General features: G+C 45.0%; 1 protein-coding gene across 2 annotated transcripts in view; it reads right to left on the bottom strand.

The window, feature by feature from the left end:
• EGFR (epidermal growth factor receptor) overlaps positions 1 to 23770 on the bottom strand; it is a 185673-nt gene that overhangs the window by 8728 nt on the left and 153175 nt on the right. The window contains exons 16-27 of one of the 2 annotated variants that reach the window (XM_068152558.1): positions 22469 to 22504; positions 21022 to 21163; positions 19294 to 19416; positions 17646 to 17744; positions 11921 to 12106; positions 7585 to 7740; positions 6189 to 6264; positions 4844 to 4990; positions 2396 to 2493; positions 1407 to 1574; positions 1264 to 1311; positions 1056 to 1161 (exon numbers count right to left, since the gene is read on the bottom strand). In XM_068152558.1, coding sequence (XP_068008659.1) covers positions 1056 to 1161; positions 1264 to 1311; positions 1407 to 1574; positions 2396 to 2493; positions 4844 to 4990; positions 6189 to 6264; positions 7585 to 7740; positions 11921 to 12106; positions 17646 to 17744; positions 19294 to 19416; positions 21022 to 21163; positions 22469 to 22504 — 1385 coding nt within the window. The remainder of the gene's footprint in view (positions 1 to 1055; positions 1162 to 1263; positions 1312 to 1406; positions 1575 to 2395; positions 2494 to 4843; positions 4991 to 6188; positions 6265 to 7584; positions 7741 to 11920; positions 12107 to 17645; positions 17745 to 19293; positions 19417 to 21021; positions 21164 to 22468; positions 22505 to 23770) is intronic. The other variant, XM_068152559.1, reaches the window with a different exon arrangement.

The following is a 23770-nucleotide window of genomic DNA, read 5'->3' as shown; positions in this document are numbered from 1 at the left end:
GTTTCCCTAGAAAAATATTTAGTGATGAGGAAAATGCCCAGCAGATACTGGAGTGGCAGTAACAGAGGCTCCATGTTTCACTTCATTGCCATCCCTTGCAGGGTCTTTCATGCTCTTTAGATGTGGTAAGTTCTTGGAAGGGTTGGTTAAGATTCTTTAAGGGCACAAAGCACCATGACTCCATAACCCAGCACCAGCTCCCTCGGTGCTTGCTGGCTCGCTTTCCGCCCGCCTACGCTGTTAAAATCCACGTGAAACAGTGAGCAGCTTTCTGGGTAATCAACATCTGAGAGCAGTGAAACTGCCAGGAAGCTGTTTATATTGCTGAAATGGTTTAAGGGGTCAAACTCTGGTTTTAGAGGATATTTTCTCAAGTAGAAAGCTTTAAACATAGCACCAGGCATGTAAATTCCCCAGCCAGATGGCACACATGGCAAACATGAGGAACCTGGCTGGTGAAGGAACTGAAATGAGAAACAGCCAGAAGCAGTCAGATAAAGTCTAGGAAAATGATACGTGCATGTGTTTCCACTCCTGTTTACTGAGCAATAAAAAGGTAGGAAGCATTTGGATTGCTCCCATTCCACAGAGAAGGAAGGAAAATAATTATCTACACAACCAAATATCTTGGCCATGGGATCACAGATTCATAGAATGGTTTGGATTGGAAGCAACCTTAAAGATCATCTAGTTCCAGCCCCCCATGCCATGGGCAGGGACACCTTCCACTAGACCAGGATGCTTGGGGCCTCATCCAGCCTGGCTTTAAAGACCTCCAGGGAGGGAGCATCTGCAGTCTTCCTGGGCAAACTATTCCAGTGTCTCACCATCCACACTGCAAAGAATTTCTTCCTAATACCCAGTCTAAATCTACCCTCTTTTCAGGAAAAAGCCGTTCCCCCTTGTACTATTCCCGTCTTTCTTGTAGGCCACCTTCAGGTACTGGAAGGCCACTCTAAGGTCTCCCTGGAGCCTTCTTTTCTTCAAGCTGAAGAGCCCCAACTCTTGTAGCCTGTCCCCATTGGAAGGGATGGAAGCATGAGAGAAGTACTTACCTGGGGCTGGCAGGAAGCCATCATCTATGCTATCCTCCAAGAAAGCACCAGTTGGGTCTGAGCTATACCTCTGGACAAAGCTGTCTTCCCTCACAGGGTGCCCCTGCTAGGTTGGAAATAGAAAAAATTCAATATTAAAAAGGCCTGATTTGAAGAAGCTGGTGCACATAGGAGAAGTTACTCCTTTTTTAAAGGCTGTCCCACTTACCCCATTCCTGTCAATACAGGTGGTAGCAGAGTTGTTGCTAGTAGCACTCTTTTTGAGAGAAAGAAAATACAGACATTATGAGAAGCAGTTCACTCTTAAAATTGCTTGTCATGTTTCCACAGAGAGAAAAAATAAGCCCATACCAGTGAACTCAAGAGAGGGGTGCGGGATGTTGAAGGGCTGTTGAAAAAGCCCTGGTGTGGCACGAGGTACTCATCAGCATCCACTATATCTTCCATGTCCTCCTCCTCCATCAGGGTGCGGTAGAACTTGGAGTCCGTAGGGCTGGGCAGATGCATGCGATCGTCTCCCTGGGAGACAAGTTGGTGTGACAGAGGGCTCGCAGATCCCCTTCAAAACCTCACAATCCCCTTCTCAGAGACACAAATTTAGCAAGAGGCCCAAGATGCAAAATCTCCATATCTGCATTTAATCAAATTCATCTAGAGCTTAGGGGAATTTAGGTCTGCAATCTCTGTCTGTGTTCAATAGCTCCATTTTCAGAGCATCAAACTCCGTTCTCCTCTCAGCACTGCAGCCTGGGCTGTTATTGATCCAGTCTTAAGTGTTTCTAGCTGAATATATTAAGGTCTGGAAAGGAATGATAAATCTGGCCTTAAATGATCTGTGTTATCTATTTTCATATGCATTCCTAATAATTTTACCATCTAGACACAGACTGCATACTAAGAAGGAATTCTTTGCAGTAAGAAGTTCCAGTGAGGCACTGGAACAGGCTGCCCAGTGAGGTTGTGGATGTCCCCTCCCTGGAGGGGAGGGTTCAGGGCCAGGCTGGATGACGCTGTGAGCAAGCTAGGCTAGTGGGAGGTGCCCTCGCCCATGGCAGGGGGGGTTGGAACTAGATGACTTTTAAGGTCCTTTCCAACCCAAACCATTCTATGATTCTATGATTCTGGGCCTCATACTGAATGTCCAAGGATAGACACCCTCCTGCCACTGGGTTTAGTACCTGAATGATGAGATAGCGTGGTGGGTCATGAGCCATTTTGAAGAACTCCGCTATCGGTTCAAAGAACTCAAGCCTTCCCAACCCAAACTATTTTATGATTCTATGATTTTGGGCCTCACACTGAATGTCCAAAGTCAGACACCTTGCCACTGGGTTTAGTACCTGTATGACGAGATAGCGTGGCGGGTCACGGGCCATCTTGGAGAACTCTGCTATCAGTTCACGGAACTTGGGCCGGCTATCTGCATCGATCATCCAGCCTGGAGGGACAACAAGGAAAGCAACACACAAAGAAAGGTTTGTAGCTTAAAATAAAACATGGCAGCAAAAAGATCTATGCCACGTGTGGGACAAAGACAGGAGTTACCCATAAAGGACCACCATAAAGCATTCATTCACCCAACCACCAGTGTGAATTTCAGCATTTAAAATGCATGTCTTTGCAGATCTGGGAAGAATGAAGAGAGTAATAAAGCCCTGTATTGGAAAAGCTCCACACAGACTGTCTTCAGTCCTGCTGGCCTATCTCCATGTGAGCAAGCAGGTCCCACCTGAGCGGCAAAGGCGGCCAACAGCATTCTGTCCTAGATCAGGAGCAGTGTGGTGAGCAGGAGTAGGAAAGTGATTCTGACCCTGTATGCAGCACCAGTAAGGATGCACCTCGAGTAGAATAGAATAGAACAGAATAGGAATAGAATAGAATTAACCAGGTTGGAAAAGACCTTTGAGATCATCGAGTCCAACTTATCATCCAATACTATTTAATCAACTAAGCCATGGCACCAAGCACCCCATCAAGTCTCTTCGTAGACACCTCCAGTGATGGTGACTCCACCACCTCCCTGGGTTCAGTTTTGGGGCCCTCACTACAAGAAGACACTGTGGTCCTGGAGCATGTCCAGAGAAGGGCAACGAAGCTAGTGAAGGGTCTGGAGAACAGGTCTGGTGAGGAGCAGCTCAGGGAACTGGGGTTGTTCGGTCTGGAGAAAAGGACACAAAGAGGAGACTTTCTTGCTCTCTACAACTCTGTAAATGGAGGCTGGAGTAAGGTGGGGGTTGACAGGATTAGAGAAAGTGGCCTCAAGTTGTACTGGGGAAGGTTTAGGTTGGGTATCAGGTAAAATGTCTTTACTGAAAAGAGTGGCCAGGCTGTGGTGGAGTCATCATCCCTGAAGGTGTTAAAAAATTGTATAGACATGGCACTTTGGGACATGGTTTAGTGAGTTTGGTGGTGTTGGGTTGAGGTGCTGGAAGGGCTGAGGTGTCAGCAGGGTTCAGAATCACCAAGGAGTTTCCAGGATGCTACTTTTGGGTCCGGACACCTCCTGGACTAGCTGCACACATCTGAATCTGGTTCCTGCTCACTCTGCTGAGCACACAGCATCAGGCTCACCCTGTGTGGTGCCTGTCCCAACAAACCAACATGGAGGTGCTGCAGGATTCCCCAGAAGTGCTGCATTACAGGGTGTTCACAGCAGTGGGGCTCTTCTTTCAGGAACAGGTACACTTTGATCCAGTGAGAAAGTCTTAAATGCCACCTAGTGGGCTGCTTATCTGCATCCTCACAGTGGCAAGCAGGGATGTGGAAATTGCAGCCTGGAAGTGTGCAGGGAGCCAGGTATCAGACAGCTGATACAGATGGACAAGGGACTTGGGGATCAGAAGTCCTTTGACGTGCCAAAAAGGGGTCTTCCAAAAATGAGGAAGAAATCAGATAAGGAACTCCCGATCTTCATAGGCATCTGCCATTACAGTAATGCCTGTGCTTCCAACACTCTGAGTAAAGAGTGCAAAACCCATGTGTCTGATCACAGTGGGAGGCATGGTACGGTGGTAGTGTGGAGAATACTGTGTCCAGTTCTGGCCTCCCCAGATCAAGAGGGACAGAGATACACTAGAGAGTGTCCAACAGGGGCTATAAGGATGATTAGGGGACTGAAATATCTGTCTGATGAGAAAAGGCTGGGAGTCCTGTGGCTGGAGCACAGAAGACTGAGAGGGGATCTTATTAATGTTTATAAATATCTGAGGGATGAGTGTCAAGAAGGTGGTGCCAGGCCCTTTTCAATGGTGTCCTGTGGTAGGACAAGGGACAATGGATACAAACTGGAACACAGTAAGTTCCACCTCAACATGAGGAAAAACTTCATTACTGTAAGGGTGCTAAAGCCCTGGAACAGGCTGCCCAGAGTCCTATCTGGATGTGTTCCTGTGTGACCTGCCCTAGGTGACCCTGCTTTAGCAGCAGGGCTGGACTCAATCTTCAGGGGTCCCTTCTAACCCCTACCATTTTATGATTCTATGACACTCTGGGAAACCAGAACATCAGGTGAAGTGGGTGATCCTATGCTAGTTTATACTGTCTGACAGTATCATCAGTGGTGTGAGTGATAAGAAAACATGAACTGGCTGAATTAATGACAAATGAAACCATATCCTGTGCTCCTAGATAAAGGGCAAGGTGTAGCCACATGCTCTGAGGTCACCACTTTTTCACAGAACCCTCATTCTGTGCAGTCAGCATGAACACACCATATACAAATGTAACATAATGAATGCAACTGTCATTCAACTGAGGTGAGCACGCACAAGCCCAGGTGATGAACTCACATTTCACCATGATCATGTACACATCTATGGTACAGATGGGAGGCTGTGGCAAACGTTCACCCTTCTCCAAGACAGAGGAGATCTCACTGGCAGGGATCCCCTCATATGGCTTGGACCCAAATGTCATCAGCTCCCAGACTGTCACACCTGCAGGGTGGGAAAAGAAGACAGTCAGAGAGGCTCTGCTAGAAGCTGAAGGGCTTTGACCTGAGTGCAGAGAGGTGGTGAGTGGAGAGAACTTTCTTGGAGGCACTGCATTGCCAGAGCCTCACCCAGGAGAAGCAGTTTCTGCCATGATGTTGAAGAGAGACAGACTAATAAAAGAGGTTGAAAACATTATTATTTCCCTTTTCGTGTATTTTTAGGTATTTGGGTTTGTTGTTGTTTGTTTGTTAATCTCATCTGGTATCTCAGTGTTGAACATCCCACAAGCTTCCCAGTCCCACAGAAAGGAAATGCAGGTTACCACTTCCTGACTCCAACCCAGCAAGTGGCTTTAAAAATGGATGGTGTATTTGTTTCAAAACAATCTCTTTGGAGACAAGCAAGAGCAGCTTTTGACAGATGTGTAACCAGCTGCCTCATTGTCGTTTGCTGACGTACTACGTCCTCTTGTGATGTAGCTGTTGTGATTGTTTGGTAGCTTAGGATACAAAACAAGATTTTGGATGCCAAGATACATAAGTGGATTAAGAGGACCAGAGGTTATACTTTTTCTAAAAGGACACAGGATCTGACCATCTGCCTTAAATATTTTCCAGGAATGCAAGAGCTCATAGAGTGGAAATTCTGGAATAAATTGATTTGAAAAGTCTCCTTTCTGCTCCTCTTTCTTTCAAACTGGCTGATGAACTATACCAAATATAAAATAATTTCTAAGGTTATATCATTTGGCTTCACCTTTAGCATTAGCCTCTCAATAACAAGACAGCACAAATAGTTCAGGCCACAGCAGAGTTACACAGATTGACAGTGACCAGCAGCACAGCTGATGGTTTTAAGTCCTCCCTCTAGTTATGTGGCTTTATTGTAAGGCCAGTTGTACTTCATGGGAAGCTGCTGAAGAAAAGCACCAGCAGAACTTCAGCAAGTGGAGCACAGTCTCCTACATGCAGCCCCATTCAGGAGAGGACTCATAATCTGAAAGCATATTCTACAGAAGATCTTGTGCCTTGCTAACCAGCAATTTCATGGGAATTTTCTTCTATTGAATTGGTGATTTGTCCCACTGTTTGTTTCATCCCTCCACTTTTTCATAACAGGGAGGAAAAAAAGGTCTGTGTAGAGTCAAAATCCCACAATTTTCCAACCCATTTGCAACAATAATAATTGGATTTAGACTTGCCATAACTCCAGACGTCACTTTGATGAGTGTAAATCCGGTGCAGAATCGACTCCAAGGCCATCCACTTAATGGGAACCTAGGAAAATTCACAAATAAAGCCTTAAGAGGCTTACTCAAATTTCATCAGTGCTATTTACCACCAGGAGGTACTGAAACCAAGTTTGGTTGCAAAAGGGAAAAAGCCAGCTAGAAAGCTATCTGAGCTGGCAGATAGGCAATTATCTGAGTGTCAGAGCTGGCAACTTTTAAGTCCTTCATTATGATTATTTTCATTTATGATGTTGAACCAGGGAACTTGTGAAATATTAGGTATATCAGAAAGATACTATAAATTAGTTTTGCCATAGTTATTAACCGTCAAATTACTACTTTCTCCTCATTTTACAGGACACAAATCTAATCTCAGGCTCTATGAAAAAGACTGATCTGTGCTCATATGGTTTCCATTTAGGATCTCTGCAATATTTGCAAGTAGCTTCTCTTTAATTTCTCAGCAGGATGCATTCCATGTATCAGCACGTAGTACTACATGAAGGCATGCTGAACCAAGTCTGACAGGTCTCTCTTCTGCTAGAAATATACAGCATTCCCTTTCTCTTTTCTCTCCATAATCTGCACAGTGTTGTTGGTGTTGGCTCACTGATGAATTCAGCCCTGCCTTTATTTTTTCCCTTTTTAATGTTTTTTTAATAATCTTGCTTTTTTTTCCCCACAGACATTCTGGGTGGGAATTTCAAAAGCCTTTGCTGCTCTACTACCTCCTCTCCCACTGGTCTAATGCTGCTTCATCTGATTTCAGAGGACTCCCACAGGCTTCAAAGGCAGCATGCTGAGACGGCAGCTGAGTGCTTCTGTCTACGTTTAGCCCACATCTGAGACTGAACTACAGCATTTGCTCTATCACCCAATGGCCCCTCTCCAGCAGAGAAAGGAAACTGGGAAAAGGAGACTCACAGGTTGAAATGAAAATGGATTGAAATGAAAATGAATAGATTTAAAAGTTATACTAATCCCAGCAAAGCTACAGCAGTCACACCATATAGGAAGGCAGTGCTCAAGAGCAGTAGAAGGAAGAGCAGCAAGGTGGGAAGGAGCCCATGGAGCCCAGGCTGGAGGCTCTCGCAGAAGTCTCTCGTGTCCTCACTGAAGTTCCCTCTTTATACTGAGTGTGGTGCTGATGGTCTGGGATACACCTGGAACCAGCTCCAGTCAGTTGTGCTGGCTGACTCTGAGCTGCTGATAACCAGCAGTCCATGGCTGGCCTGGTATTCTTTCCCAGCCCAGGCAGGACAGCTTTGACCCACACCCCACCCGTCTTCTCCCCTCCACGTTTAAGGCTTGTGCAGAAGCACAACACTGCTGAACATGCAGCGCTTCATTCTCTGGTGTGTTTTACCTTGCCTCCCTCAGCGTGGTACTCCTTCTCATCAGCACTGAGCAGCTTTGCCAACCCAAAGTCGGTGATTTTCACATGTTGAGGAGTCTTGACAAGGACGTTTCTGGCAGCAAGGTCACGGTGCACCAGACGACGCTCCTCCAAATAGTTCATTCCCTGCAAGATGACAGACCATTAGTAGGCATTGTACGCTTTGGGTTTGAATGTGCAAAGGATTTACTGAAGTTCAGCTGCCCTGTGGTAACACACAGCATCATAAACATGTAGTAACCTATCCCACCTTCAGAAGAAGGTTGGCTGTTTTGATTTCTGAGATGCTTACTGCAGGCTGAGGACGTGCACTTGCACAGTTACACGGGGTGATGCACCAGTGGAGTGAGGAAGAAAAAAGAGACAATAGCAGCTGTACTAGCAGGGGATGTGGCTCCTTTGGGATTTAGTTCAAGAAACAGAAGGTCAGGATGGGACTTTCAAATATGGGGCAAGCTCAGCAGAGAACAAGGAGCAAAAATGACACCATAGCTGGACTGAGTGCCTTCAAAAGTCCAACCAGATTATCCACGTTAACTTGCAAAACACACCAGAGAAAAAAATTTGTATTTGCCAGAGGTGGAGGTTGGAAAACCTGACTAAGGGACAGAGGAGATTTTCATGAGGATACTTTGACATAAATATGATTTTTATATGGTACACTGCCTTGGTCTTAAGCCATCTTGCAGTTAAGCCAAAGACCTAAGAAATTCCCATGACTGGAAGATGTTTGAGCATTCCTTGCCATCACACTCAACCATGTTCTTTCCAATTGCCCTTTCCTTCCATTTAGATCCTCTCTCATCACTGAGGACCATATAAACACATTCTCAAAGAAAAGCTGTCAAGCAATGTTGACTACTTGGCAAGCCCAATGACTTCATGAGAACACAGTACTGAGTTTAACTAACACCTTCCACATGCACACAGGCCAACCCTACAGACAGTATTTAGACATTAATCATTCAAGGTTGCCAATACTGTGCCTTACCACAGAGTGCTCTGCCTTCTGCCTGCTAACAAGGCACTCTATTGCAGAGATGAAAAAAAACCAACATAGAAAACTCATTTTATGGCTGAGCTCAGAGTTGCACCTCTTTTCCACTCTAACTTCTCTTTGAAAAAGCAAGTCCTTCCAGTTTCACTGTCTCCCATGGTTAGACTGGGTTCCCCATGGCATACGTGCTTTTTTGGTACAACTGCCTCTCGAGGAAGAATAGGACTAATTGTGCTGGTTTGACTTCTAAAGCACAAACCTAACAGCTGTGTTTCTGACCACAGAGAACATTCCCCTTTCCCTCAACACCAGTCTCTTGGTGTATAGCATGAAAAAAGTTCATGATTTCCAAGTTTCCTGCAAGGTATTTTCTCCAAGCCACAATTATTCCCAGGCTGCAGGGTTCTGCCGGCGGTAGCTTATGCGCTGCTATTTTTTTACGAAGCGAGAATTAATAAAAAAGCACTTTGAACCTCCAAAGTTAATGCCAACATGGTCAGGTTGATGTGATGACAGAGCACTGGAGGGAATAATTCCTTTCCAGCCTCCGCCCCCTTCCTAAGCTCACTGCTAACCTGGACCACCATCGAATCTTCCACCCAAGGCCCTCAGCAGAACTTCACCCAAGCGCTGCTAATGTTGCCAAAACAAACCACCCAAACAAACTGGCGCGATGCCACTGCGAGCGTGGATTTAATTACACAAAGAGGTCTTTAGCGAGCAGAGCTCTGGAAACAAAAAGCCTCAAGCTGCCGACAGAAAGCAGAACATCTTAAAGAAAATAATAATCATGTCATCTAGCCCTAGTAGGACATTAAAATGTCCTGCTAAACATGCCTTGCTGCAGAGACTTATTATGATGCAAAGCTGCTGACAGCAGGAGTATGAGTTTCATGCCAAGCTGTTTAAGATGTTGACGGCTAAAAGACTTGTGCATGTGTGTAACTTGCACACCAAAGATGTTGAACTGCTTGTCTAGAAAGTTCAGCAGATCTTAGATTGTGTGCAGGCCAGGGGTTCAAGAAATTTTTCATCTTGAAGCGTGAGACCAATGTGTCCAGAACTACTTCCCATGGAGTATCTACACTCTGTTTGAAGGAGAGGACTCCATACCTCAGTGAAAGATCATGTTTGTAAAAGATGCAAAGAAAACTCATTTCAAAGCTGTGAAAACAGAAACAAAACTAAGCTTCCCAGGGAACTTGACTCCTGCCGGTTAGTGACCAGACATAAATATATCTGTTTCCACATTCTCCCCCCTCGAAAAGTACTTTTTTCAAGAGTGAGAGAACATCCAAAAATCTGGCATGATTTTATCAGAGTAGTAACACCAAGCACATTGGTGGGAAAAAGCTGTACACATGATTTATGAGTGCTCTGAGGAGAACTTCAGTGAGGAGCAACACAAAGGACTATACTGAAGGTCAGGCATCGCTGGAGAGGGTAGATGTTGCTATGGGCAAATGTCAAATTGACATGAAAAAATCAAACAGAAGCTAACAATTGTGAATGGCAACCTCTTGGGCAAGCGATGCCCCAAGGAGCTATTTGGGGACTGATTTTGCCACCTTACAAATTAATAAGGAGGAGGAGAAGGAGGGAAATGTTGCCTCCAGCTCATTGCCCAAAGAGACTGCAACCAGGACAGAGCAGTAATTGATTTTAAATGAGAGCATAGAAGCCAGAAAAATGCAACTCGCATCCCGGGTGGACACATAAATTAAAATTCACTTGCTGTGGAGCCTGCTGGAAAGAAGTACACACACCGAGATGGAAAACATGCTCTGTACACTTTTGGTGGATACATTCTGAAGTCTTCAGCATGTTTCCTGCAAGCAAACCACAGCCAGACAAGCCTGGGTTGTGTACAAGGTCTCCAGAGACTGATAAGGCTGTGAGTGTGTGGTTAGCTGGCAGACCAGCATTCCCCAGAGAAGCAGCATTAAAGCAGCCATGTTTTGGGGATGTTGTCTCATATGATGAATCTCCAACAAACTGCAGCTATTTCATGGCTGGTTTTGCTCCATTCTTCTATGCTTGCAAATGGCAATCCACATTCCAAACCCAGTATGCTGCTGCTAATTCTAGAGGCTATGCTTCAGGCTCATTTGCTACTCTTCTTGACAAACAGAACCACGTGTGATAAGGTGCTGCCTCTTTGGCACTGTGGCCATTCCAATGAGATGACAGGCACCAAATTACAGGGCAGCCCTGAGGTGCTCAAATGTCTTCTGGTCACACCAGCCCATGTTAGAACGAAGCTGGTCATTTATCCACAGAATCACAACATCTTTTTGGCAGGTGAGGATCCTTAAGATGATCAAGCTCAAGCATCAACCCACTACCACCATGGCCATTAAGCCATGCCCTGAAGTGCCATGTCCATGCATTTTTTTTTACCACCACTTCACTGGGACTCCTGTTCCAGTGTCTAACTACCCTTCCAGTATAGAAATTTTTTCCAACATCCAATCTAAACATCCCCTGGTGCAACCTGAGGTCATTTCCTCTCATCCTATCACTAGTTACTTGAGAGAAGAGACTGACTCCCCACTCCACTACAACCTTCTTTCAGGTCATTGTAGAAAGTAAGAAGGTCACCCCTCAATCTCTTCCAGATTTATCATCAGTTTCCATCCCCAGGAATTCAGAGATTTCAGCCTGAAATTCTCCGAGACACATACGAAGTACTCAGCATAAGATGTATTCAACAGCACTGTTTGCCCAAAGAAATCCACTGACAGAACCAGCAGGTTGGTACAAGAATTGCTGAATATAGTTTGAACATAAGAAAAAACTTCTTTGCTGTGAGGGTGACAGAGCACCAGAACAGAGATGTTGTGGAGTCTCCTTCTCTGGAGACATTCAAAACCTTCCTGGACATGATCATAGAGAACCTGCTCTGTGCGACCCTGCTTTAGAAGGGCGCTTGGGCTAGATATCTCCAGGGTTTCCTTCCAGCCCCTACCATTTGTCATTCCCTGTGAATTCTACTCCCTCCCTGCCACTGCTTCATTGCATCACATTATCATTTCATGACTGGGTGTTTGGTTTGGACACAAATGTCTTGGTGCTAATATTACACTGTCCATGAGCATTCTGAACAGCAGTTAAAGTGTGCTCAGCAGCTTGACAATGGTAACTTGTTTGAGACACAGTGATAGTGTCATGTATGAGGTATCTAGGAACCACATGGTGACACAGAAAGGTTAGCTGAGACTGGTAAGTGAATAAATAGATTGTCTGGTGTCTGTTCTCCCTGGTGGAGTCTGAATTGTACCCGAGCTGGAAGCTTGCTGATGCACTGACCTTTGCAATCTGCACACACCAGTTGAGAAGGTACTGGGAGCCGATGTTGTCCTTGTGCTCTCGGATGTAATCGAGGAGGCAGCCATAAGGCATCAGCTGTGTGATGAGCTGAACAGTAGAAGTGAGGCAGATTCCCAACAAGCGGCACACGTGGGGATTGTCAACACTGGCCATCACGTAGGCTTCCTGAGAAAGGAATTAAAGCCATGTAAAACTCTCTCTTTGGCAAGGCAGAAACACTTGGAGGCAGTAGAAATGAGTTGGTCATTCGAGAGGTTGCTAAAATTATACCTACAAACTCTGTGCCCATACCAAATGTTTGTGTTTCCTACTTTGTGGACCAAGCTTTTTCCTTTTGGTGAAAGGTGCAGATTGCAAATGCTGAAGCATCACTGAGATTCTGCAGAAGAATGAGTCTCCTACTACTGGTACACCGAGGAAGTATGGGACAAAAAGTCTTGGGGACAAAAATGAAGGACCTAGGACAAGTTGATGACTTGAACATTGACTGATGTGATTTCATTATTTTTAGCACCTAATTGAAAGGGCAACACATCTTGAGAACATGTGTCATCTGGCTTTTTGTCCTCCACAAATCTTTTCACTAAAACTGACTAGAAATTTTAAGACCTTTGAACCTCTGTTAGGGTTAGTGCTGACCCAGAAAGTCAAAACTGTCATGTAGGATGGGACTGAAGTGGGTTTGACCATGCTGTTCTTCAGCTCATGTCAAATCAAAGAGACTAATAGTTCACCTCTTTAGAGACTCAGTACATGTCTTACATTAAGTGACGCTGGTAAAAATACTGTCTTGAATTGGAAAAGCTGATTTAGACCCATAGCAACACAAATGATACCAGGAAGGTACTTGCAACCTGGGATCCTAAGCATAATAAACCCTTTTGTCAACTGGAATTTTGGGTTTGAATTTAATAAAGATTTGAAAAAACTCTTCTTTCAAGCCTTAGTTCACCAGTGGCCAGGCAGAAAGGGACCTGGGAGTACTGGTTGATAGTAGGCTGAACATGAGCCAGCAGTGTGCCCAGGTGGCCAAGAAGGCCAATGGCATCCTGGCCTGTATCAGGAACAGTGTGGCCATTAGGAGCAGGGAGGTCATTCTGCCCCTGTATTCAGCACTGGTTAGGCCACACCTTGAGTGCTGTGTCCAGTTCTGGACCCTTCAGTTTAGGAAAGATGTTGAGTTGCTGGAACGTGTCCAGAGAAGGGCAACAAAGCTGGGGAGGGGTTTGGAGCACAAGCCCTATGAGGAGAGGCTGAGGGAAGTTGGCTTGCTTAGCCTGGAGAAGAGGAGATTCAGGGGAGACCTTATTGCTCTCTACAACTACCAGAAGGGAGGCTGTAGCCAGGTGGGGGTTGGTTTCTTCTCCTGGGCGGCCAGCACCAGAACAAAAGGACACAGTCTCAAGCTGTGCCAGGGGAGATTTAGGATGGATGTTAGGAAGAAGTTGTTCATAGAAAAAGTGACTGGCCATTGGAATGGGCTGCCCAGGGAGGTGGTGGAGTCACCATCACTAGAGGTGTTTAGGAAGAGAGTGGATGAGGCACTTGGTGCCATGGTTTTATTTGATTAGATAGTGTTGGATGATAGGTTGGCCTTGATAATATCAAAGGTCTTTTCCAACCTGGTTAATTCTACTCCAGTCTATTCTATTCTTTGTAGATTTAGGTACCTATCTAAGCTACCCAAGGTACCTCCTCATTTTCCTTTGCTCTTCTGTAGGAAGGGAGAGGCCCCTTCAGAGGCTGAGGCAGCATGGACCAGACACACGGAATCCTTTAACATGGTCACAGGGTAGAAATCCCAGACTTTGTGGTTTGCTTTTTTGTTTTGTTTGTTTTTGTTCAAAACCTACTTATGGATTTAAATTTGAGATCTATATTTATACTGGTATCCACTGTCAAGTGCAAGCTCAAAGAATGGATTCCAATAGGAGGGAAAAAACTGGAACTGAAGTTGTGGGGTCTTTTAAATGAAGTTTGTGTCTGGTTTTCTTCTGGACAAATTTAAAGACGTTTAATTGAAAACCAACACAGTGGGGAAAAATATATTAATTTTCCCATGCAGTGAGAATTTAGGTCAGCATCTCAACTCAGCATCTGGAGTGACATCAACTCATCCTCCCTTGGCAATTCAGCATTAGGCTAGCAGCACCCCCGAAGTTTAAAACAACAGTCAGTCCACTACTGTGGCAGAGAAAGGAGCAAATCTGCACTTTCTAAGAGTTAAGGAAATTAAATACCATAGCACTTCACTCATCATCTAACCAGCTTTCCATAGATGCCACATAGCTCTGAAGCTGGTAACAACTATTATTAAACTAAGTTATTAAACCAGTGACGTTCAAGAAATAAGCAACCCCAACTCTTAAGCAATACTTGGCCTTGATATTGTTTGACGTGCCAGACAAAGCAAAACATGATGTAATGCAGCTTTCTACTCCTTGGTATCCTTGTTATCCTTGTTTTGAAGCCTCTGGGACTAAAATACTCTGCAGGCAGCCAGGTTAAAGATGATCTCTGGCAGAACTGGGCAAGGGCTTCTCAACCTACTGCAGGACGGGAGCAGGGCATTGAAAAACTACCCTCTGTCAAGGCTAACACTGATTCTGCAGGCTAGCCCAAGGAAAGATAAAGCAAGAACACAATGTGCTGCTGAATTATGTAGGTATCTGTGGCATAGAGAACCTTGTGAATCCAGTGTTTGATGCTCAGATGTAAGCAGAGACTGAACTGTGCTGTATAGCCCTAGGCTTTCAAGCAAGCTGTCACACTGATGAAGAGTGCCTGTTTCTTGCCTTGTTTCCTGTTGGGATTCAGGTCAACCTTGTGTTCACAGAATCTTGGAATGGTAGGGGAATGGAAGGGATGTCTGGAGATCATCCAGCCCAATCCCCTGTTAACACAGGGTCACCCAGGGCAGGTTGTCCAGGATTGTTTCCAGGCAGCTTTTGAAAGTCTCCAGAGAAGAAGGCTCTACAACCTCTCTGGGCAGCCTGTTCCAATGCTCTGACACCCTCACAGAAAAGAAATTACTCCTTAAGTTCAAGAGAAATCTCCTGTGTTCAGAACAGCAGAGCTGGAGCTGTTCTCACTGCCCACCTGCTGTGCAGCCTGCATGGGGCTGTCCTGGGGGCTGAGAACTGGGCTGCTGAAAGAGTGGAGTGGGCGTAGGGGCCACACAGCTTTCAGAGAGCAGCCAAGCCTTGACACTGCCTCTTCCATTTGATACTGCAAAGTGAAATAGGCCACCACCTCCTTTCAGTGAGCAGAAGGGAGCTATTGTGCAGTTGTGGGTTCCTCTAAGTAGCCCAAGACATTAAAGTGGGCCTTTGTTTCAACTGTTTATCTTGGAAATGTCTGTGGTACGCTCTGACCTGCTCCAAGTATGCGTGGTATTCAACAACAGTCTTCTGAATTAGCCCTACCCTAATAAAGCCAGCGAGAGCTTGCCTGCCTTGTGCTGCGCTCCTTCTACACCCAGCGTGTTTCTCTAAGACAAATCATCTCTAATTGGACATCATTATGTCTGAGGTCCCAGTGACCTTGAAAAGCTGTTTTTGTACCAAAGAAATAATAATTAAAAAAAAAATCTCTTTTGAGAGAACCTTTTTGGAGTTATCCATCTGACTTCTTTCATTGGTTTTGTATTTTTAAGTGGAATGAATCAATTCCACCAACTGAATCATCTTAAAAAAAATGAACAGGCCTGGGAGAAAAAAAGCAAGAGTTTTTTGTGAAGCATCCTAATTCAGAGGAAACCAAATGATAAGGTGAGGATATGCTGCAGAAACCTTGGAGAGAAAGAGGTTTGATATCACTGAAAATTGCACAGTCCTGCTGTGTAAGTCCTGTGACTATCTTGATCTGCTGAAGGCAGGATGCAGCACTGAGGGTTAATTCTTTAACCCTGCCTTTACTGTGCGGGAGTTTAATGCAGTTAAGTCCAAATCACACAATCACAGAATGGTTGGGGTTGGAAGGGACCTTAAAGATCACCTTGTTCCAAACCCCTGCCAACCTACAAGAACAGGTTGCTCAAGGACCCATCCAACCCTGCCTTGAAGAAAGCCTCCTTTGCAAAAACTGCATTAAGCTCTTTATTGCGCTGAAGAGGGAAATGAGGGACAAAACTCAGGGCAGGCATCTGAACAGTATCTTTGCCAGCTCCTCAATGCAGGGAATGCCAGCAAAGAGAGGGACCAGCAGGCAAAAGGAGGAGGGACCTGGGCCACACGGGTTTGGGACCTGGGGCTGGAGTCTAACTAAAATCAGAATGAATATTGCTTTGTTTAGGACAAGAGGAAATGGCCTCAAGTCGCATCAGGGGAGGGTTTAGGTTGGATGTTAGACGAAATGTCTTCACTGAAAGGGTTCTCAAACACTGGAATAGGCTCTCCAGTGAGGTGATTGAATCCTCATCCCTGGAAGTGCTGAAAAGAGGCAGACGTGTGGTGCTGAGGGACATGGTTTAGCACCACACGAAGTTAGAGAATGGACTTGATGATCTGAAAGGTCTTTTCCAATCAAAATGATTCTATACTCCCATAGCCTAGTTTCATAGCCTTTTGCCATGTTTTATGAAGTGATGAGCTATATTCAACTAAGAAAATAAAATTCCTAGGAATCATAGAATCATAAGGTTGGAAAATCAATAAGGTTGGAAAAGACCTCAAAGATCATCAAGTCCAATCATGATAATTTCTTGCTTCATGGGAGAGAAATCAGACAGCTGGGGTATTTTTTTCTTTGCATTTGGATTTATAGTGATTTTAATCCTCTGCAACCAAGCAACTAGCTTATGACAATCTGCAATGTCAGGATTCAAATATCATTAGAATTACTGATACTGGTTTTAGTGCTGCCATAATGGTAATGAATGGACAGTTTAAGGTCTGAAACATCAAAGTAAAGAGAATTAGCTGTAAACCTATGCTCCTGACCTCTACTTAGGTGCTACCCCACAAGTATAACATCAGTATTTGGACTGTGAGCACAGGGTTCATTGGAGACACAAAATCAATTAAACTGGGCTGCAAAGTCCAGTCTTTCTAGATCATAGAATGGTTTGGGTTGGAAGAGACTTTCAAGATCATCTAGTTCCAACTTCCCTGCCATGGACAGGGGCACCTTCCACTAGACATGTTGTTCAGGGCCTCATCTAACCTGTCCTCGACCCCATCTCAAAAAGGGGCATTCACAACCTCCCTGGGCAAATTTCTTCCTAATATCCAGTCTAAATCTACCCTTCTCAAGCTTCAATCCATTCCCTCTCATCCCATCATAGCAAGCCCTTGTCTCTTCCCATCTTTCTTGTAAGCCTCCTTATTCAGATAATGGAAGGCTGGTCCAAGGTCTCCCCAGAGCCTTCTCTTCTCCAGGCTGAACAGTCCCAACTCTCTTAGCCTATCCTCAAAGGGGAGGAGCTCCAGACATCTTATGTGTCCTCCTCTGGACCCACTCCAGATGTTCAAACTCCTTCTTGAGTGGTGGGCTGCAGAGCTGGACATAATAGTGCAGGTGGGGGTTTCATGAGAGCAGAGGGGGAGAATCACCTCCCTCTCCCTGCTGGTCACAGAGATGACTACAGAGAATTCAGTTTGGGGTGCAAAACATCTTCCCACTCAAAATTCTGAAATGCCTTTAGTTATTACAGGAGAAAATCCACAGACCACAGACAACTTGACAAAACCCCACGAAAACTTACATCAAGTATTTCCTTGTTGGCTTTTGGTGATGTGGCCTCTCTCAATTCTTTAATAGCGACAGGGATCTTGACTTTCTCCCCTTCTGGGATCCAAAGTCCCTACCAAAAGAAGTACAAAGAGTTACTTAGAATTCCATATGCATTTTGTATCTTCTGAGTAGACTTAAATATTCTGCCCAGAAGGAAGACATGAGAGACAACAGAAATAGGAAAAATCCCCATGTCTTTTGGGTGTTTCAAAATCCTGTTCTTGAAGTGAATGGTACTTCTCTTTGTCACCTCTACAATGCTTTGGGAAAACCATGTTCATTGCCATCTCTGTTTAGATAGCCCAAGAGATGCATAAAGAGCAACTCTCATCTCATTAATGCTGATCAGTATCTAAAGGGCAACTATCAGGAGAATGGAGACAGACTCTTCTCAGACATGTTGAGTGACAGGACAAGGGGCAATGGACACAAACTAGGACGCAGGAGGTTACATGTAAATGTAAGTAAAAAATTCTTTAGATTGAGGGTGGCAGAGCACTGGATCAGGCTGCCTGGGGAGGTGGTGGAGTCTCCAAGTCTGGAAACATTCAGAACTGGACATGTTCCCATGTGATTTACTCTAGGTCATCCTGCTGTAGTAGCAGGGCTGGACCAGATATCTTTAAAGGTCCCTTCCAATGTCTACCGTTCTGTGAGCTCTTACAGGTGGAAATCTAATTAATTAGTGCATTTCAGCATCTGCATGTGCAAAACTTCATCACTTCCAATTTATAAATTGTGGGATGAACAGAATTGCTATTTTCTCATGAGAAGAGGATGGTATCAGTACTGTACAAACAATCCAGTCCCAGCCACGTGCAACAGCAGCTAGGTTTACGTCCGACTGGCTCAGTGCTCAACATCTGCAGTGCAGAAGGCCACTCAGGCAGCAGCTGAATGGTGTGGCACTGCCAGGACACCCAGCTGAAGTATCCAGCAATGCAGGGGCACATTTTCTAAGGCCCATAGGCCTTGTGCCCCAGAAGCTCCTAACCACAGCTAGAAGCCTGCCTGAGAATATAGCACTCTGTGAAGCTATAGTCTGGATTTCAGCACTGCTGGCAAAGCCTGAAACATGTCCTGAGTAAAAGGAGGAGCACAGAAAAGGGGAACTTGGTGAAGGAGAAATGGAGAGGATAAACAAACACCAAGAATAAATACCCTGTGGGCCTAGATAGCTGAAGGTGTGCATGCAATTCCACACACCTGAGGCAGTTGTCAAGAAAGAGTGACCAACAATTATAAAAACAAAAACCACAGGAAAAAATGGTTTAGCACTGATGTGACCAAAGTGCATTTCTTTTGTTTCCTAATAGTCACACCAGGCTGTGAATTTGGCTGTTGCAGTTAGGTTTTAGGTTGAGATCTTTGTCCTCCATGCTCAGCAGTATGGCTTTGGGAGCACCTTATGTAAAACTTCCCATCTTATCTGATTCACAATGCAGCTAATGATGATTGAGTCATCTCTCTATCATTCAATATGTGATATTTTTAGGCTATAAAATCTAGTCTGAAAAATAAGTACACACAATGAGCATGGATCCCGTGGTGGCTTTGTTTGGGTGGCTTCTACACGAGGAACCGAGATGGAAAATGCAAAAGAAACATGGTGATCTTACCTTATAAACAGTGCCAAAAGCTCCAGAGCCTAAAACTTTGACCTTTTTAAATTCTGTTTCTTTTAAAATTCTCAGATGAGCCTGGTTTGGTGCCTCCCCACTGGGTGTCAGGGGCTCGACAAGCTGGTGCAGAGAGAAGACAACATTAGAAAGATATACAGTCCAGGAGGACAGCAAACAGCATGCTTAAGAATCAACTAAATCCTGAGCTGAGCACAAGCTGAACTCTCTATCACAACTGTAGAATACAGTGTATCTAAACTATTGTTAGGAAGTGCTTTAAAAAGTAGGACAGTTTTGTTTTGTTTTTCCCCTGTTTTCTTTTCCAAGGATTTTAACAGCAAAATAAGCGAGGAAGCTGCAACTGGGCTTTTAGCAGAATGCAATGTACCCACGTGGTCACAAAGGGCAGTCACAGAATCATAGAATGGTAAAGGGTTGGGAGGGACCTCTGGAGATACAGTCCAACCTTCCCTCAGCCCTGCCCTGAACAGCACATCAAGAAGAGTGTGGCAAGAAGGTCAAGGGAAGTTCTCCTCCCTCTCTGCTCTGTCACATCTGCAGTACTGTGTCCAGTTCTGGGCTCCCCACTTCAAGAAGGACAAAGAACTGCTTGAAAGGGTACAGAAAAAGGCTATGAAGATGAGAGGGGATTGGAACATCTCTCTCATGAAGAAAGGCTGAGAAACTTGGGGCTTTTTAGCCTAGAGAAGACTATGGGGAGATCTTACCAATGCTTATAAATACTTGTACAGCAGCTGTCAGGAGGACAGGACCAGTCTTTTTTCAGTGATGCCCAGTTACAGAACAAGAGGTAACAGGCACAAACTTCAACACAGGAAGCTCCTTCCAAACTTGAGGAGGAAATTCTTTACTTTGAGAATGGTGGAGGACTGGACTGGGCTGCCCAGAGTGCTGGTGGAGTCTTCATCTCTGGAGGCATTCAAAACCTGCCTGGACACTGCTCTGTGCAACCTGCTCTAGGTGGACCTGCTCTAGCAGGGGCCTTGATAACTAGATGATCTCTAGAGGTCCCTTCCAACCTATACCATTCTGTGATTCTGTGAAAGGGAATGGGGCTAATCACCAAAGAGAGGCTTTAGTCCAGGGTATTGAATTTTGCTGGTTTATGTGTGAGGCATGTAGAGGGCGATGTGAAACCATGCAGAAAACAAAAATCAGTGTAGAAACCTCCTTCATGCTCAACAGGGTGAACCATTCACTTTGATGGCTTTGTGGTTTTTTTCATGCTAAACATAAACCAAAGACAAGACACAAACACTTCCTCATTTTTTTCCCCTCCTCTCCTTTCTGTTTTTTTCCCCAGTAGCAGACATACAACTGATCAAGGGAGTAACATCTTCAAATGTACCCAAGCTGTCTCAGCAGCCTCAAGGCTCAACGACTCAAGGCTGAGGCTCTACACAGCACGGTGGCATGGATCAGCAAATGCACTGCAGATCTCCCTAAAGGAACAGGTGTTTTAAGTAGACAGTCTCACTGATTTTAAGTGGGATTTTGACACCTAAATCCCCTAAAGCTTTTGAAAGTGATAAACAGAGAAGTCAAACCTGAGATGAAGTGAGAAGGTGTGAGGTGCACACCACCTCTTTTCTGACTTTCTTGCCAACCCAAGGGCAGATGCATGGTGTTTTTCAAGATACATGGAGACCATCACCCACTGTCCCCAGCAAAGCAGTTGGTGGTGTGGCCATGCTGGGTACTCACCTCCCTCTCCTGCAGCAGCCGGCGCAGGGTCCGCTTTCTGACAATGTGGCGTCTCCGCAGGTAAAGGCCAATGCCCAGACCCACCACTACCAGGCACAGGAGACCTCCAACAACACCAGCTGCTATAGATGGGATTTTGGAGCTGCAAGACAGGGGGGGGTGCAAAATGAGACAAAACATTCTTAAGTGTAAGCTTTTTTAAAAAACCCTAGGAAGGTGGCATGAAGCATTAGGTTTTGACCAAACACACTGGACTTTCTCTTAAGCCTATTGACACTTCAGGTATCTTGGGCATCTGTAGTTTTAAGTTCTCCATCCAGTAACCTACCTCGAGTCTTCAGTTTCCTCTCAAAGCTCACAAACTTATGTGATCCTCACAGCTTAAGCAAGGAGATATCTCCTCCCTTTGACAAACCCAACAAGAACATGATCATCAAATGCGTGATGTCTACATATGCCAGCCACGGGCAGACTGCATCTGATTAGATACATGAAGCACATGGAGAGAAAGTGATATCAAGCAGGCACATGCAGCTCTGATACCAGCACTGAAGCTGACATCTCATCATTGCTGGGAGGGGCATGCGCCCCCCTCTCCAAGGACAAGTGTCTGAGGCCAGGTACTGTGTGAACCACCCATGCTACAAGTACAGATTGCTGCCTCTTTATTAGAGCCTGAGTCATTTCAAGCACAAGTTGAAAAGAAAAACCTGTTTTCCAAGGTTGTGTTTTAGCCTGTGCTTAGATGGATTTTAGCCTGTACTGGATTCACCACAGCTCTTAACTTGCCTCAGGGATCATTACTGAAGAGTCACTTTTTAACAGTTGTATGCTGAATTTCTCTGGCTATAGGATGACACTGTGGCCAGAAGCCAAAGCCCTCTCTTTTGGTCAGAGAAGCCTGTTTGTTTATTGCATGACTTCCAGCAAGTCATGAGGCCCAACAGTACAATGAGAGAGGTTGTGGAGGCTCTGGAGACTTTCAAGGCCTGGGCAACTTGATCTACGTGAACCTGCTTTAGCAGGGATGTTGGACTAGCTGGTTTCTGTAGGTCCCTTCAAACCCCCACCAACCTGTGATTCTGTTGTTATAGGGCTGGAAGAGACTCCATGAGTCTCTGACACCAATCCACTGTAATGCAGATAGCTATATAAATCCTAAACATATCTCTCTCTACCGCACTCTATTTTTTTCTCCAACTTCTCCTGCTGTTCTCCAGCAACAGGTTTCACTGTTGCAAGGTAAGCAGAGCAAAGTTTTGGAGTCCTGTGCCAGTAAAGATATTTCTCAGCTCTTTAAATGATTTTTATAGGTGGGAGCCTGCTCTAATCTGTCACTTTCCTGTACAGAACTGAAGACTTTAGTCCCAGCCTTCCAGTGTGGAAATGTAAACACATATGTGTTCTTTCTAGTTCTGTCCTTAATTGTAGCAGAAGAAATACTCACCCATTTGGACAACCTTCAAGACCTGGTCCTTTGCACCTGTGAAAACAAATGAATGTTACAAACATATTAGCTCTGGCATTACATACTTCTGTAATTCAAGCTAAGAAGAGGGCTACTGATTGAAAAGTTTGTGTTTTAGAGCAGTCCAAGTATTAACACAGGAATCTGTAACAGTCAGAGTGTATTAAACATCAGTCAATGGCCTTGCTCCAAGATCTTTCAGCTAGAGGCATAGTTATGCTGCATACTTAGTTTAAAGAACAATTTAAAACAATTTTCCATCATGTGGTAGAATGGGGGCAGGACACAGATACACTAAATTCAGATGGCCCTGGATTCCCTGGCTGTGCCTGGACAACTGCAGTAGTGCAGAGGCTCAGGGTTGACCATGGGGGACAACAGAAGTAGCCTCTTCCCTGATACAGGGCAGAACATGTCACTGCAGACCCTCCTTCATAGTCCTTGTTTCCTGATAAGTAAAAGATTGCAATTTCCAGATGTTCTGTTGCAAAGGAAAGCTTGGGTAGCAGATACATGCTCCCATCAGAAAACAGGATTTGACAGCACTTTCTTTGGCTAGAGCCTGTTGGTAAGTGTCCATGGCATTCCTCCTTCAGAATCGAAGGTCTTATGTTACTGGCAATGTAAACAGGTGCAACAGTTATCCAGAGAGCCAGAAACTCTACCAGCATTTGTCTTCCATTTGAGTTAAAAATGTCCAGAATTCTTTTTGGCAGCCCAGTGCATAAACCATCACAGGCGAAAGCACAGTGACTGCGATCACTTAGGGGTCTAATGGGTATGAGAGACACCGTGCATTCCCCAAGTGCTGCTGGGCTCCAAGATGTATGGTCTCCATAGGAACCGTGGTCTTTGTGGTGTCTATCAAGGAAGGAGAGTGTTACAGAGAGGTTTACATCACCTCTGAAAAGCATAGCACAGCAAGGAGAAAAGTCCAGTTTGTGGTATCTGCTCCCTGCACTGACTTAAAAGAAAATGGATCATCCCAAATCAACTCCAGAGGAAGTCAAGTGGAGGGTAAAGAATGCGTCTGTGCCAGGAAAACTCCTCTGAATTCCTTCTTGCTGAGAGGAGGAACCCGAAAAAGTTCAAAATGGCAGGTGGAGTTGCAGATCTTAGCTCATAACTTGATCTAGTCTGGGCGAGGAAGAGGTGAAGCAACTACTCATTTTATTGGGCTTTTATTTGTTTGTTTTCACTACTCTGATCTTCTCTGGTATATTTGCCTTGTTTCTGAACCAACACAGCGCTCCAAGATACAGCATCTGGAAGGTCTTGTGA

This window comes from Melanerpes formicivorus, unplaced genomic scaffold (genome assembly GCF_026170545.1).
Source record: "Melanerpes formicivorus ecotype bairdi unplaced genomic scaffold, bMelFor1.0.p_v2 SCAF_24, whole genome shotgun sequence".
Taxonomy (NCBI): domain Eukaryota; kingdom Metazoa; phylum Chordata; class Aves; order Piciformes; family Picidae; genus Melanerpes; species Melanerpes formicivorus.
Note: the sequence above shows the minus strand (reverse complement) of the source record. Positions and strands in the feature narration are given on the sequence as shown.